Source organism: Podarcis raffonei, chromosome 8 (assembly GCF_027172205.1).
Source record: "Podarcis raffonei isolate rPodRaf1 chromosome 8, rPodRaf1.pri, whole genome shotgun sequence".
NCBI classification, from domain to species: domain Eukaryota; kingdom Metazoa; phylum Chordata; class Lepidosauria; order Squamata; family Lacertidae; genus Podarcis; species Podarcis raffonei.
In genome coordinates this window covers 35767482-35784192 of record NC_070609.1, presented here as the reverse complement: position 1 = coordinate 35784192, position 16711 = coordinate 35767482, and the positions used below count along the sequence as shown (strand labels likewise).

General features: G+C 48.0%; 1 protein-coding gene across 3 annotated transcripts in view; it reads right to left on the bottom strand.

Moving 5' to 3' along the window:
- Window positions 1-16491, bottom strand: part of CPNE2 (copine 2) — an 82534-nt gene extending 66043 nt beyond the window's left edge. Inside the window, exon 1 of one of the 3 annotated variants that reach the window (XM_053399215.1) lies at window positions 16025-16491. Coding sequence is in view for 1 of the 3 variants with exons in the window: in XM_053399214.1 (XP_053255189.1) it covers window positions 591-633 (43 nt within the window). In the remaining 2 variants the exon portion in view is untranslated. Of the gene's footprint in view, window positions 1-590; window positions 676-16024 lie in introns of those variants that run through there. The other 2 variants (XM_053399216.1, XM_053399214.1) reach the window with 2 other exon arrangements.
- Between the last annotated feature and the right edge of the window lie 220 nt (window positions 16492-16711).

The following is a 16711-nucleotide window of genomic DNA, read 5'->3' as shown; positions in this document are numbered from 1 at the left end:
CCGAGAGTTGAGTACGGGGAAGAGCCCGCCCATCAGTCGGAGCACCGCGGTGGGCTCTTCTGCTGTGGACGGCTCTGCGCCTTGAGTTCGGGGGCGACCAAGCCAGCGAGATGCTGAGGCGGCCGGCCGGCCGGCTCCGCCCTCCTGCATGCCTGGGACTGGGCAACCTGGGGGGGGGGGGGCGCCGGGTGGATCTTTTCACCCTGGCGCTGCATATGCTTAAGACAGCCCTGGCTTTAGCAATGCTGTTTCAAAGGGAAGGTGCACAGTTCTCCAAAGCAGTTTTCGAAAGCAGCTTAAATACCAAGCATTTTCCACACCATCCTCACCAGTGATAAAAACACAGATGCACCAAAAAAAAAAAAAAACATCAAATTGCACAGCAGACTCACAGAAGAAGTTCCACAGTGTCTGCTTTGTAGAAAGACAAACCTGTAGACTTAACCAGGGATTAGAACTGAGTCCTTGGTGTCTGCCTCTGGGTGGAAGATATGAGGTGGGATTTTTTTAAAAAAATAAGCCTGAGCTAGCAGGGTGGGGGGCAGATCTGGAGACAGAGCAGAGAATCAAAGGGACTCCCAAGTACTCACCTTCAATCTCAATAGACTTCTGCAAGCTAAAGATGGAACACATCGTGATCTTGCGTGCGTCTACAAGCGTGGGGATTCTTTCGGTCAGTTTACGCCGACAAAACGGAAAGAGAGTCGGTGGAATGCAAGAGACACCAGGCCTGGCTAACACAAAGCTAAGGGGCCTGGCTGAAAGGTAAGAGGAAGGAGACTCGCAGGACAATTCAAAAGGTGCAATTAAAAGAAAAGTGAGTCTCACTGAGTGGAAACGCTGAGTTGCAGAGCTCTAGTAGATAATCACCACTTGCGGGCGGGCAACACGGAGTTTCCAACTGTACTAATAATACACTGTACGGTAGGGTTAAAGACAGATTTTTTTGGGGGGGGGATATCCAGAAGTCATGTGCTCAGCTGGATCCAGCAGCAATGTAGGGAGGGGGGTGCTGAGATTTACCTGCAACTACAGTACAATTACATCTTATGCTCATTTAGCCTGCGAGGTCTTGAACTTACGCAGTTGAAGGCTGGCCGGTTGAAACTGCACCACTTACCGTATTTTTCGCTCTATAACACGCACCCGACCATAACACACACGTAGTTTTTAGAGGAGGAAAATCCGTAGGCATGCCACCCGTAGGCATTCCCTCCATAACACGCACAGACATTTCCCCTTACTTTCTAGGAGGAAAAAAGTGAGTGTTATGGTGCAAAAAATACGGTAAATGAAGAATGACAGAGAGTTTAAAAACTCTCTTTGTGCCAGATCTTTTTAAGGTTTTCCAGTGTCAAGATTTTAAGCTCCCTACCTTGCTTGTGGGGGGGGGCGGGTAGGGGAACGAGGCCCACTCAGCATATGGGTCCTGGGAGTACAGGAGAGTTCTTTCTCTCTCCCTTACCTGCTAGCCGCGAGGCTGTTCTACTGGTTTGGATAGACACAATTTCCACGTAGACGGAGAACCCTTGGAACAGAACCCCAACATGAGTGCACTTGGGGCCAGTTCGCATGACTACCGGCAGGGTCAAATGGAAAGCGTTCCTTGGGCTGCACTACTTCAAGCTGTTGGAGAAGGGCTTGGAAGAAGGATTTCTGCAGGTCAGCGGAAATGAACTTTCCCCAGCCCAAGGAGCTGCATTCCTACCTGGGCAATTTTCCGAAGGCCATGGGCAAGTAGGGAACAGAGCTAGAAGGGAAGGTGGGCACAGCAACAAATGTTCCTTTTACCTCCACACACATGCCTGTCTTTATCCACCACCCATGCAAGCAAGAGGCAAGTTCAGAGTTCCAGGACACTTTCCAGCAGCATTTGAAATTCGCCAAGCACTAAATAGAGAGACCCAGGAGAGCCACATTGGGTTTTCCTTGCTGTAGGTGACAAACAGCTTCACCAACTTTGATAGACAATACCTTAAGTACACGGATGCACAGGAGAGTACTTTCCCTTTGAAGTCAGTAAGAGCATCACCTTTGGGAAAGAAATTGTGCTTCTGATCAGAGATGCCTTGGGCACTGTCACACAATTAGGACTGTGCTATATTCAGCTTCCTGGGTTAATATACAAAGCTCTGTCAAAGTTTGTATCTTAGGGCCAAAAAGAAAAAAAAATCACATGCACACAAAATAAAAAAGGACAAATGAGGACAGAGATGTGTATAAAATTTGCATAAGCTGATTCATATATGTGTAGAACCAAATTTAGAAACAATTGCTATAATTACAGGGCACCTCAGTATCGTATGGGAGGCTGCAACCAGGTAACCTGTGGGACTGCTCACTGGGTGCTGGTGAAAACTTCAAGGCTCCCACCTACCTTCCCATGGTTTTTTATCTTTAAATCAGACTAAGACACTCATCTGACAATATATTTTAGAACAGCATGTCCTGCTCACCTTCTTGAACAAGGAGTGCAAGAAAAGGCACTGACAACCCTCCAAATTAAAAATGAGGGGGTGTTCTCAACTATGTTTTACTCAGAGTAGACCTGATGAATTTATTATGGCTAAGTTAGGTCCATTAAAGTCTACACAGTGCAGAGATAAAACTATGGCACTTGCTCCCAAAGGAGGCAGTGATGGCCACCAACCTAGACAACTTCAAAACAGGATTAGACAAATTCACAGAGGAGAAGGCTGTCAATGACTACAGTGGTATCTTGGGTTACATACGCTTCAGGTTACAGACTCCACTAACCCAGAAATAGTACCTCAGGTTAAGAACTTTGCTTCAGGATGAGAACAAAAATCGTGCTCCAGCGGCACAGCGGCGGCAGCAGGCCCCATTAGCTAAAGTGGTGCTTCAGGTTAAGAACAGTTTCAGGTTAAGAACGGACCTCCAGAACGAATTAAGTACTTAACCCGAGGTACCACTGTACTAACTAGACAGAGGCAGGAGTGCTTCTGATTAATAGTTGCTGGAAGCTGCAAGAGGGGAGTCCTCTTGTGGATAAACCCTGCTTGCTCGTTTCCCAGAAGTATCTGGGTGGCCCCTGTGAGAAATGGACTCGATGGGCCACTGACCTGATCCAGCAGGCTCTTCTTGTGTTAATTTCAAGAGGTCTGGAGAGAGAATTTGACAAATGGGGAGCTACCACTGAAAAGGCCTCACTCTCACATCACACACCCACCCACACCCACACCTCCATTGGATGGGGCACATGAGGAACGGCCATAGATGAAGGTTATGAAGCACGTATCCATCTATACCTCCTTCCAGGGTATAAAACACATAAGCCTAAGGCACACCCTGTAGGAAATGACAGCTTCCTGTTATGTCTGAACTCATCCAGAACCTCTGACCATTTCCCATCCCCCGCATGCCATGCTTACAAACACTTTTGCAAATTCTCTCGCTCAATTTAATATACCACAAGGGAGACAGGTGATTTCTGCAGTGAGAAGCAACAGCTAGTAAGAGTTTTCCTGGCTCCACTGCCAGCTCACACAAGCCAGCCGCATGTGGACTGCTCTGTTGCTAATTCCTATCCCTGTGCTGTAGAGTTTATTCACAGTTGGGAAGAAGGAACTTGCTCACCCAAGAGAAGTGAATCTCTTCTCAGCAGAGAGAGGTGCATTGAGCACACTTATCCGCCTCCAAAGAGATGCTTCCTTTAGCAAAGGTCAGGCAGAGATGATTCGCTTCGGCAAAGGTGAGATGCTACATGCAGAGTGGTAACTATTTATAGAGGGGCAGCAAGCACAGTCTTGTGGCAGCAAAAAAGCCCGGTAGATTTGTTCTGGCATGGGCCTGAGGAAGTGGCCTCTAGCCCAGAAAAGGTTATGCCACAATAAATCTGTTGATCTTTAAAGGGTAAAAAGACACTTGGTTGTTTTTTATGAATATCAAAGGGTTGCCGCCTACTCCCCGAGACATAACATCATTGTGTCAAAAGTTTGTGCTTCCCACCCCCAATTCCAAACGGCAACCGGTGATGTGGAGTAAAGGAGCTGCAATGACATCACAGCATGCATTCAAACTGGCTGGACATTTCCACAAGGCAGGGGAGGTAGGAAGGAAGGGACGCAGGGCTGATTCCTTCAGTATCAGGAGCTGAGGAGGATCAGGTTCAGAATGAATCTCTCCCAGGTATGAATGAAGATGATTAAATTAAATGGGGATGGAGGAGAACTAGGCATTTTGGCTACAGGCGCACGGGACAGCAATTGAGAGAGGCCAAAGCACTACAAGTCAAGCCACAAGTGCCAAAGACACTTGGAGAGAGATAGTATATACAAGTGTTTATACAGCAATGCTAGAAGCCTCTGAGACAATATGGTGAACTGGAGTGCTTTGTCTCAAGAGGATGGCATTGATACAGGGAGCATAGTGGAATACTGGTGGAATGGAGAAACCCAGTGGAACACTGTGATCTCTATAGGAAGGACCTCACACCTCTGATTCCCACAATTAATGCCACTTGCCGATCTCACTGGCAGCTGCAGGTAACCTCCAGAGGTCATTGATCAAGCTGCAGGTGAGAAGAGCTGAAAGTGCCATTTCAAGTTTTACTAGAGGGCACAGAATCAGAATCATGGAGCATCTGCCTCAGTTGTTGACCATGACCCAACCACCAGTCAAGTGGTGAAGAGCTGACGGGGCACACTTAGTTATTGAGCAAAAGATACCTGTGAAGCTCCCTAGTTCTTGGAAGATGGAGCCTTCGCTATCACTGCTTTTGAGAACCCCTGGCAGATGGCCACGCAACCCCTGCTTAAAAGCCTCAAATGAAGGAGACTCCACCACCTTCCGAGGCAGACCAATCCAAGAACAGCTCTTAGCCTCAGAAAGTTCTTCCTATGCTTTAGTTGTTATCTCCTGTCTTGTCATTGGAGGCCACTGGTTCGGATCCTCCCCTCTGGAGCAGCAGAAAACAAGCTTGCTCCACATGCACATGGTCCGTACAAAAGGGTCCGAGAACAGGAACAAGAGAGCCCAGCTCATGAAAGCCAGACCAAAGTGAAGAGCTTGGGGTTGTTTCTTAAAGGGATCCATTAAAAAAAGCATCTCCCTTGATTTTCATCCCATCCTCAGCAGGTGACTGGAGAGCGGATGGGAATCTTGTTCTACAGGGATGCTTCTTGCATTGCTCCTTTCCACCTTTTGCCATTATGCAAGGAAGCAAGCCAAACAAAGCTAATGAGTGAAGCTAATTAAGAACAGCCCCAATCTAAAGCAAGGAGGGAACCCAGCAAAGGCCTTAAGAAGCCTACTTCACAAAACTGCAACAAGGCACTGCCATAGGGCGGATGCCCAGAGTGAATTTGATGCTTGTTTGGTCAAGGTGAACAGTGCTGGTGCCAAGGACTGGCATACTCAGGCATCTGTCAATGGCCCCACACCCCAGCAGAGGGGCCCATTGACCTGAGCCCCCTGGACCAGCTACTACTCCTCCCCTTCGAGACTGCAACCTGCTCCTTCTGGCCCAGAGGGGAAGAGCAAGAAAACAGCAGCAGGAGTGTCAAGAGAGAGGGGCAGGCTCACCATCTGCTTCTGCCTTGGCTCTGCCTAGCAAGCAACAGCTGGCACTAATGGCGGTGGAAGGAATCCTTTGAGGGCATCCTGCCAAAGATCCCCTGGAGCCAGCACTGAAGACAAAAGAGCTCCAGGTCTACTTTAGAGCCAGGACTGGGGTCAGGACTAGCATAGGGGAAAGGGACCTCTAGCCCTCCGCGTGTTGCTGGAGGACTACAACTCCCATCATCCCTGAGTCCACTGGCCATGCTTGTGGGGCTGATGGGAGTTGGGAACCCAATAGCATTTGATGAGCACTAGCTCCCCAACCCCATGGGCTAGAACACCGCAGGAGGGCCAGGGAGACCTGGCTCCAAATTTATACTCGGCCATGATGCTCACTAGGTGATTTTGGTCTCAGCCTAACCAACCACCCAGGGATGTTGGGAGGGGAAAGAATGAAGTGGGAGGGGCCAGGCTGCCACAAGCTGCTTGGAGGAAAGATGGGGACACCATTCATATGTGCATATATACGAAGTGCAAAAAATAAATAAAAATAAATACTTTACCTGTGTCATATATTTAGTCATTCTGCATCTTATTTGTTGGCTTGATGCCAAAACATTGATAAGATACAATGGCTATACCAAAGTTACACACTGAAAAGGAAGATCAAGCAGCCAGGCCTCCTGGAAGAGGGGTCGACCTTTGATGTTCCCGTCCACAAGGCAGTTTGTGGCAGATGGGACCAGAGAAAGTGGGGAAAGAACACTGGCCGGCCAGAGCAGGCTCCAGTCTCTTATTGATGTATGCATTACAGAGATTGTATATGTATACACAAACACACACAACACACAAACCCTGGACCCAGCAGGTCTAAGAGATTGCCTACATCATTATGTCAGCTCATGACAGTGGAGATTAAGAGACCACTCCTGGCCATGCTTGTAACTGGTGCTTCAAGCCAGGGCCACAAGGGGATACAGGAGGGCATTACCTGGAAACTCACTGAAACACAAGTTCTAGAAGGATGTTTACTTGGGCCACTCCCTGTGAACATACAGCGCATGGAGAGGACAAGAGAACCGCCTCCCCCAGCCTCTATGAGCCCTACCTCCGAGATCTTCACATGCAGTGAGAAAGGTGAAAAGGGGAATCTACACATACAGGCTTTGCACAATCCCAGAATCCCCATTTTTTTGGAGATCCAGTGCACAAGAGGGTCTTGTCACAAGCAACATGCATATGATGTGGAGAGGCCATGCAAGGCTTTGGGGCAGGAGAGTCAGATGGGAGAGTCTTGCAGAATGAATGTTACCACTGCAGACTGGGAAGTACAGATTCCCTATGCTTAAAACAAAATAAAAAATCAGCCATGATTCCCTGAAAGTTAAATGGGGGGGGGGATCAATCCCAGACCTTTGTTGCACTACTTTTCTATTTGCAAGGAGTTTGGAGGTTGTTTGTTTGTTTGTTTGTTTTTAACAGACTAGGAAGGAGGTCTTTGTTCTGGACCTGTGGCACAGGGGTGATATTTACAGAGGGGTTTTCACCGATAGTGCTTTAAAAATGTGATTCCCCTGCTCATCTGCGTTCTGAGGTGGTGCGGTCCAGTGTCAGGTGGTGCGGTCAGGACTCTGCCGGCTTATTCCAAAGCATGCCTAGAACAAGGACAGGGTTCTTCCAGAAACAAAGCGAACTTTGACCACAATTCATATTGACTTTTGGTGGGCATGGAAAAAGCAAGCTGGGGGTTTAAGCAAGGCAATATGGAGTTTTGCAGCAAACGTGTTATCTGCAATGAGCCAATGGGGTGGACCGCAAAATGAAGAGGATGCATGACGATTTATCAAACTTATTGCTATTCCCATCCCTGGAACCTCAAGAAAGATGCCAATGCATTTTAAAATGTATTAAAATATTAACATACAACTAAAATAAATCCTGCTCAGAGCTTAAATGCACAGCCAGGCCTGTCAAACAGCTCAGATTAGTGGGGGGGGGGGCAGGAAAAAAGTGTCCTGGCATGGCTCATCTACTCTGATAAAAAGTCTTCTTGAACCTTAAATAATCATTTTAAAATGACTACTAAAGCGCTGCTAATGCTACCAGCCACCCTGGAAGTGAGTTCCAGTTTGCTTACACTTTTCAGTGAATGAAAGAGACCAAAGTTCTCTAAACAAAGAGTAAATGATCCAAGGCCACATTTACACCATACATTTAAAGAACTGCGATGCCACTTGAAACCATCAGGACTTTCCCCCAAAGAATTCTGAGAGAAGTAGTTTGTTAACTGCGCTGAGAGTTGTCAGGAGACCCCTATTCCCCTCCCACAGCTACAATTCCCAATGTTCCCTGGAAAAGGAATGGGCAGTTAAACCACTCTGGGCCTGTCCCCTCGCCAGCACTCCCCTTGCTGGAGTCAGATTCGGCTGCCAGTCTTGGTTGGCTTCTGTGCCTGGAACTGAGAAGGCGCCATCTTGTCTTTCCAGAAAATGGGATAATCCAAAAGAATAGATCAACTACAGGAAGGGCTGTAGCTCAATGGCAGAGCCTCAGCCTTGCATGCAGAAGGTCCTGGCAGGTAGTGTTGGGAGAGGTCCCTGCCAGTGACCCTGAAGAGTCACTGCCAATACTGAGTTGGATGATCAATGGTCTAGCACAGAAGGCAGTATCTGATGTGCCATCCTCTTCCCCAGAATTGGTATCCAGATCTCTATGGTGCCATTTTATCCCTCCAACAGTGTTTTTTTCTGCAAGGTGCTTTTGATCCTTACTTGAAAAGACCCCCCCAGGAATGGAAATATAACCCATTATGTCTGACTAGCGATACATAATTGGCCATGCTGAAAGAAAACCCCCTCCAACATGGCACCACTGTTCTCACGCAGCTCACAACACCGTTTGGCAGTGGCAATCAGCTGTACCTTTGTGTATCCTCTAATACTCAATGGGCATCAATGAATGAAACATACACAAGCACTCCCACTTCTCTCTCCTGTGGCAGCAGGCAACCTTTATAATTACAGCCGTGAGTGCAAAATCCAATCCAGCTCACAAACAAATCCAATTCCAACATTAAGAACACAGCCTATGGCTTGAGGAGAGGGGGCAGTGCTGCATCACACGAGGCGGCCAAAGAAAGGGGAGGGGAAATCATCCTGTGTTTTCAACATGGGTCTCCCCTGTAATGATTGAGAGTTACCTGGGTGCCTGGCAACATGCCTCAGGCACATCCAGGAGCCTCTGCCAAATCTACACCATCCACGCATGTCCCTGGGAGTGCAAGCAAAGCTTCTTACTGGCATCACACAGTGATGGAAGAATCCTTTCCTGCTAGATTTCTGCTTGCAGGGACATGTTTAACAGCCTGCCAGTAAAAAAAGAAGGCAGCAAACATGTGCCCAGCCCGGACAGTCCCCAGGAGAGAGAGCTTCTGTCCAACTGAGTCGTCTTGCAGCACTTGGGCATAAGAGGTTGGTATGCAGATCTGAGGGGAGGCCTTTCTCTCTGTTCAACAGATCCATTTGCTAGAAAGGTGTAACGCCTTCCTGACCCACATTATTGCCAAATAAGCTGAAGACTATTTCCTGCTGGGAAATGATTGTTTGTTTACACACAGCAGGCTGTGTTCCGCTTAGTTTGAGAGCTTTTGCTATTAGCTCCGCCCCCAGCTCAAGCTCCACCCCCTCAGCCACCAAGCATAGCCAGACCGACCAAGCTGTATTCCACCTGTCTCATGGTCTGAGCCTTAGAGGCTCTAGCAACCTTTATCAGACATCATTTAATAAGGATTCATATTTTGCACCTGGGCAAACATCTCAGGTTCAGTGGCAGAGCACCTGCTTGGCATGCAAAGGTCCCAGAGTCAATCCTCAGGGTCTCTAGTTAAAAGGATCAGAGGGCGGGAGAGGCTCTCCTCTTTGCCCAGGCCTCAAAAGCTTCTGCCAGGTTGGAAGGCTAAGCAGTCTGACAACTTCTGACATTTGGAAGAAGTCTGCTTACTGCTGTAAAACAACAACAACAACCTCACCCACAAGAATTGAGGGCAACTAGCCAAAAACAGCTTTTAAAAGTGGAGAGCGTACTCATTCTCGAAAGACAGAGAGCACAGTGGAGGAACTGGGAACTACCAGTTGCTCCGATGCCTTTTGCATTGCGTTCTGAATGCATTCCTAATGCAACCACAGAAGGCCAGAAGGTCCAGAGGAGCAAGCTGTAGTTCTGGATTGGTTTGGAGCCTGTCACACCCCTACCAGATCTCTCAGGGGCCAAGAGAATCTTGAGCATATAACAACTTTTATAGCCTCCCAAAAACATGGTAGCAACAGAATGTCAGATCTGCCCAAACATTGTCTCCTCAATAAACACACGAGACGTAACCGGCTGTGTTCTTAGATAAATAAGGTATACTATTCATTGTATTAAATTTCAACAGAAGTAACTCATAAAGTTCAACAAACAAAGCAGAAGACCCAGTGGATCAGATCGTTCTCCAGTCAGTTCATGCACAAGGTCCATCCGTGTAATGGTGTCTATTCCACCTGTCTGTTCATAAAGTCCAAACAAGCCACATGAAAGGTTGTTACAGTCCCACAAAATCCTTTCACAGAGTCTATTGATTGGGTTGCAGGTGTTGGCAATCCACAGATACAGAATATCTTTCTTAAAGTGACCCATATATCACAACAGAAATAAAACAAACTTAATCCATGTTCAGATGATATACATATAAACATTAATACAAACTCATACATCAATGTAAACAATTTTTGGATCTAAAGTTAACAGCAATCCACAGATGCACAATTAAGTACTCAAAATAATCCACTTGGCTCACAGAGGTGAAACAAACTTAGTCCATGCTCAGGTGTTCTACATGTAAACATTAGCACAAATTCACAAAAAACAACTATAATCAATTTCAGTATTCAGACCTGAGGGATGTAAGGAATTGGATAAGAAAATAAACCTAGTTTCTTTCTGCATGTGGATTTTTTTAGCTCATTCTACAGGACCTGAATACATCCAAATTACAAAAAATGTCAAGTCCTCATTGGAATGAGATGCTTCAATAAAATGTTGTACTAAAGGAACCTCTATTACATTGTTCCTGATCCTAGATCGGTGTTCTGCTATTCTTACTTTGATAGGTCTGAGAGTATGACCTGCATACAACAATCCACAGGGACATCTAATCATGTAAATTACACGTGCAGTAGCACATGTGGCAAATGCCTGTAAAACGAACTTAAAACCTTCTTTGTTGTTAAACTCTTTTACCTGCAGAGCATATTTGCAGGAGGTACAATGCCCACATTTAAAGAAACCATGTGGAGGACCTGCCAACGTACGTTGTATGGGTGTTGATTTTAAATCCATATGCACCAATATATCTTTTAGTGACTTGGTGTGTTGTTTAGCAAAAAAAGGGGGGGTATTATCACACCCAGGGATGTCCTTAAGAATATGCCAATGACGTCTGATAATTTTCTCAATTTCAAAAGTCATATGGTTATATTCTAGGGAAGCGAAAATACGTGAAGATCTAGTGTTAACATGCGAACCAGATGTCAGAAGGGTCGACCTCTCTCTTAATTGTGTGTTTTGAATGGCAGTTGTTATTACAGAGTTTGGATAACCTCGTTGTAATAAGGATTCAGAAAGCAGATTTGAGTGTGCTTTAAAGTCTTGTGGGTCCGATGAATTGGAAACGTTGTCTCCAGCACACCTGAGCACCAGCGCTCAAGCTGGAAGCTGCCCCTCTGACCTAGAACTGTTAGAAAGAGCTGGCCTTTCAGAAGCTCCAAGTGCTGTCTTCCTGAGTTCAATGCCTGCTCATTAAAAGGACCTCTAAGGCTCAATTGATCACCTTTGTTCTTCCTTCAAAGACAGATATGGGAAGCTGCCTTATACGAAGTCAGACCACAAGTCCATCTATCTCAGAACTGCCTGCACTGTCTGGGAGGTGCTCTCCAGGGTTTCAGGAAAGGGACATTCCCAGCAATACCTGGAGATGCTGCTGGTGGGGGTTGAACCTGAGACTTTCTACCCGGTGTTGGGCTGGGGGAGGGGGCTCAGTGGCTCCTTTAGTGATGCCTCCCTTCTCCGCCTGAGCCTGCCTCCAAGGGCAGAGGGGAAACAGAGGCCAAGGGAACATGCCCAGTTCAAGACACAAGCAATCAGAAGAACTACCCACTTAATGGAGTGAAGTATTTAAATCTCACTGGTGGACGTGCTCTCATTTCACAATGGGCCTGGACGGGCAAAAGTCTCTAACCCTTAGACCTTTTTGCCTTGCCCCAAGACCAGAGCTTGGATCAGCTGACCTCTGAGCCATTTCCAGCCTTCCTTTGACAGTGGTTGAGTGCAAGGAACATCAGTCACACCACATCAGGTCAACATTAGCCCAAGCCACAGTTTGGGCTAACCATGGTTAACAACACAAACAATGGGTTGAGCTTCCAGACCTGCAGCTTTAGAGTAATCTTTCGTCTTATGGCGCTGCTCAGTGCTCCGCTGCAGGGTTCCCTTGAAATGAAATAAGGGCAGTAACCACAGTTTCCCCATCCAGACACCATGCCAAACCAAGGTTTCCTTAACCTTATCTATGTAAGTGTAATGTCTGAACTGGGTACTGCAAGCCACAGAAGCTGTTAGAGATCAAGTGCATTCTGACAGGGAGGATGGAATCTGATTTGAATGGAGGCATGAAAAAGAAAAAGGAACAGGCAGCTCAACTGTAAGCAATGAACTTTCTCTATACAGCTACATTTTCAGAGATCCAGCCACTTATCTTGGGGAAGTGCCAATATATTGTTCAGATAACTGCTGCAGAGAGCGAGTCACCATCTATTCAATAGCAGGAGAGAGAGAGTGAAACAAGTAGGACACAGTAATTACAGCAATTTTCCAGAACCAAATGCAAAATCGGGATGGATTAATGGGGTTACGAGATCTCATTTAGTCCCTGATTCGATAGCGCAAGTGCCACTGAGTTGCACGGGGCATAACCTGCTGCAAACAGAGCCAGCCTCCATCTCCCTGCCATGGCCTTTGCGAAGGTTGAAAGGAGATACACACACAGAACAGGTGAAGGCGGGAACTTGAGTTTATACAGGCAAAACATTAATGCAGTATCAGGCAGAGCTTAACAAGAAGAACAAAGCAGGGGGAGTTCTCACAGAGAACAGTGTGTGTGTGGACTTCCCAGAACCAAGCCAAGTGCCAAGGAAGACTGGGACCCCAACCTCTGCAACAGCACGTCCCAACTTCTGATAGCTATGGTTCACCTTCATGTTTCCAAAGGTGTAAGTTACAGGTCCTCTGAGAAGCCATCAGGGAAGGTGGTAGAGCATCTGTTCTGCACGCAGAAGGCTCAATCCCTGGCCATCCATCAATCTCTGGCTTTAAACTCTGAAACCAGTGCAGACAAGTGCAATGAACTGCCTTGGTATGTGGCAGCTTTGTATGCTCAGAGGAGTCCCATGCTATTGTGCTTCTGTTGGGACTGCTGATTTGGCTGGGCCTCTTCAGTTAAAAGAGACAAGCCCCAAGCAGGAGTTCATGCAGTGACACACACAAAAAAAACCCTCTTCTGAGATGCAGCAAAACTACCAGGGCAATGACTCATGCAGAGATGCAGTGGGGATCCTCATTTATGGATGAACTCTTTGGAGTTCACTGGAGGTTCACCTACTGTACCAAAGCACATGGGCAGCTCTTGCAAGGCACACAGGTTGGACATTACTGGCTGAGAACAGCCTTCCCAAGTCTGGCGCCCTCTGGGTGTTTGCGACTAAAATTCCCATCAGCCCAGGCCAGCACGGCCATAGGATAATGGGGATATGGGACTGTTCTTAAGTGGTTTTGGATGCTCTTAATGGTTTGAGATTTTTTTTCATTGCTTTAAATGTTTCAAGTTGTTTTCATTTTATATTTAATTCCATCTTTTTGCCACCGTGGGCTCCTTTAGGAATTAGGGTGGGACAAACATTCCATGTACATTTGGAAAGGTCCCTAAAGCGTTATCTAGCCCAACTCCCTGCAACGCGGGACTCACAACTAAAGCATCCCTGACAGAGGGGCATCCCAACCTCTGTTGAAAAACCTCCAAGGGAGAAGAGTCCACCACCTTGGGAGGGAGTCTGCTCCACCGTCAAACAGCTCTTCCTGCCAGAAAGTTCTTCCTAATAATTCAGTTAACTAATTAACTAAAACAGAACACCATTTATCTTTATACACTATGATATTTCCCCCCTCCTCTCATGTAGACCTCCTCTCCCCGCTTTTGTTTCTTTGTGGTGGATGCTGTTTGTACACTCCCCTGCCACCCCAATCTTTCCCCTTTTTTAAAAGAATATAATATGCTCTTCATAAGAACCTACAAAAATAGATTTGCCAGGTCAGGACACAGGGGTCCCTTCTCACCCAGCATCCTGTTCTCACTGTGGTCCACCAGACACCTGTGCGAAGTTCCCCGATTGGGACATTTTGGGATGTACAGAGTTGCTATATTTGCTATCGTACCATTGAAAAATAAATAATTAATAATAATAATAATAAACCTTCGATAAGGAAAAGATGAAGTAGTGCTCCAAGGAGATGAATTAGAACAGTTTCACACAAGCAAGTAACAACTGCAGCCATTGGGAGGTTGAAATGTGTGATTTAACACTAGTTTCCATTTATATTTCGGCTGCAGTTACTCAATGAAGCAGTGAACACTGAATTGTATATTCCTTATTTTAAAAGAGCTATCTTGCCTTATGTAAGCCACTTTATATAATTTTTTTAACCCCACAATGCAAAGTCTCTCTAAAGTTAGTTTTCAAACCCTCAATACTACAAAACCAAAGAGCAATGGGTAACAGCAGATATAGTTCTAAATATTGACAACCAACTGCTGGCACAGGTGTGGGGAGTATCTTTTTTTTTAAGGGGGGAATCACAAGTGGCACTGGTGACTACATCCCATAGACAGGACACCATACCAATAAAAGCCCACTGAAAACCCAATGGAAGAGGGGCCCCAGGCCAGCTGCCGTTGTTCTTGTGGTGAGAGGGCCTAGGGAAGTGGAGGAAAAGTGCATTTTAGGGTTGCCCAACAACCTTTTTGGGTTAGGCCAGAGGTGGAGAACCCTTTGGGGGCCATTGGACTACAATTCCCATCATCCCTGACCACTGGGGCTGCTGGCTACAGGGACTGATGAGAGTTGTAGTCCAAAACATGCAGAGAAAACTAGATGGGGGCAGACTGATTTGAAGCTTTACACCTCTCCACCCTGTTGGAGACCTATGAACAGGTGTGAATGAGCAAACTGTGCACAGGTGCTTCAGAGTGCCACAACATCAGGTCGTAAAGTGGGAAGGGGCAAACCTGTGGCCTTCCATGCACTGTTGGAACCAAATCCCATCATCCCTAACAACAGGCCATCCTGCCTGGGGATGATGGGAGTCCAGCAACAACACCTGAAGCCATAGTCTTGGGTTAGACTGAGCTTCAACCCTGGAAAGAAAGAAAATACTATGGGCTGGTGGTCCCCACATCTGGGACATTGTGGGGTGCTCCTGCATTCTGGCAGCCACACTGAAACTGTTTGAGAGTAGGCAATTGCTTCTGGGAGTTTTTAATTGCTTTTTAGAACTCTGCTTTTAACTGCTGTAATTAATTAGTACTGTAACTAAGTGGCATACAAATTATTGAAATATTTTTCTTTGAAGTATTTATTGCATTTCTATCCTGCCTTTCCTTTCCCCAAGACACGGCAGCCTTCCACAGTCTGTCAAGAGAGCACCCCCTTCCCTGCAAAAATAAACCCACCAACCAGGTGTGCTTGAGAAGGGCAGGCGGGGTCACCCAAAATCCCACTTAAAAAATGGCAGATGCCAGCTCCTCAGTCTGCTTGCTTCTCTTTAACCTGAAAGCCCATTCTCCCTGACCCCAGCGATGTGTGAGCTGGCTGTGTTGAAGGCACTCTGCACTCACACAGAAATACCCTTTTTGGGATTCCTGCCTCCTTGTCTCCAAAGTGTCTCCGCTCCAGGGTTCTGCTTTGTTGTCTCCAACGTTTCTCTCCCATTTTTCTGCCATTCTCATCAGCATCCCCCAAGGCAGAAGCATGCAGAATTGCAGGCTCACCCCGAACCAAAACAGGCGGCTCTCGAGTCTCGGCGCACACGCAACCCGTTCTTCAGAAAATAAACGAGCCCAATAAGCTGTGTTTTAAAACACTGGCCTTGGAAACACGAGACCAACAGGTGGGGGCAAACTTGTGTTCGCCGAACACGTGTGTCAGCTAGATATGGAATGGGGAGGGGGCTCCACAAGCGCCCGTTCCGTGGCAAACTCGCGTCTGGTACGGCGGCACGAGTGAACTCCCAGAAGCAAAAAGAGACAGCCTGCAAGCTGGAGAGAGAGCGCGCGCGCAAAATCCAAGCCTTGGGAAGGGATCGCGGCGCAATGGCACCCAGTCCCACACGCACCCCTCGTCCCTCGCCTCGTACTCACCGCTCGGGCGCTCCTCACCGCGGGCAGGGCGAGCCCAAGCGGCCGTTTGCCTTTGCCTCGGCGCAGGGAGCCGAGCGCGCTTCAGCCGAGTCTCCCGGCGGAGAGCAGCGCCGCTGCCCGGCAGATCGCTCCCTCGCCCACTGCCTGTCGTCTTCTCCGAGCGCCAACCACCAGCAGCAACAGCGGAATCAGCGGCTCCTCCCAGCTGGGCTCCCGCCTCGCCCAGCCTAGCCTGGGCGGAGGAGCCCTCGGGAAAGAGCCGTCGGTGAGCAGCGGCGGCGGTAGGAGGTGGAGGCGCGTCGCTGTGCAGGCGCTGCGCTCCGGTCAACCCCGAGTGCACCAGGCGGCGGCGTCGACGGCGCCCACCCGGAAAGCGGGCGGGCGAGCAAGGGGCGGGCTGGCGGGCGGGAGCTCGGCCCCTCCCGGGGGGCGGAGGCGCCAAAATCTCCGGAATCTCGTGCCGCCCGTCCCGCCTCCCTCCGCCGCTCGGGATACTCCCCTTCTGCGCCGATCAAGGCCCCAGGCAGGCAGCCCCTCGGGGCGGCGTAAGGAAAGCTCGTAGTCACCAGCCGGAGCCCGATTGCAACGGGACTCTTTAGGAAAGTCCGGCGGGGGGAGGCTTCCTTCCTAGGGGAGCGGGACGTCTCCTCTGATGGCGCAACAGACGTGGACTTTTCCCGAGTACAG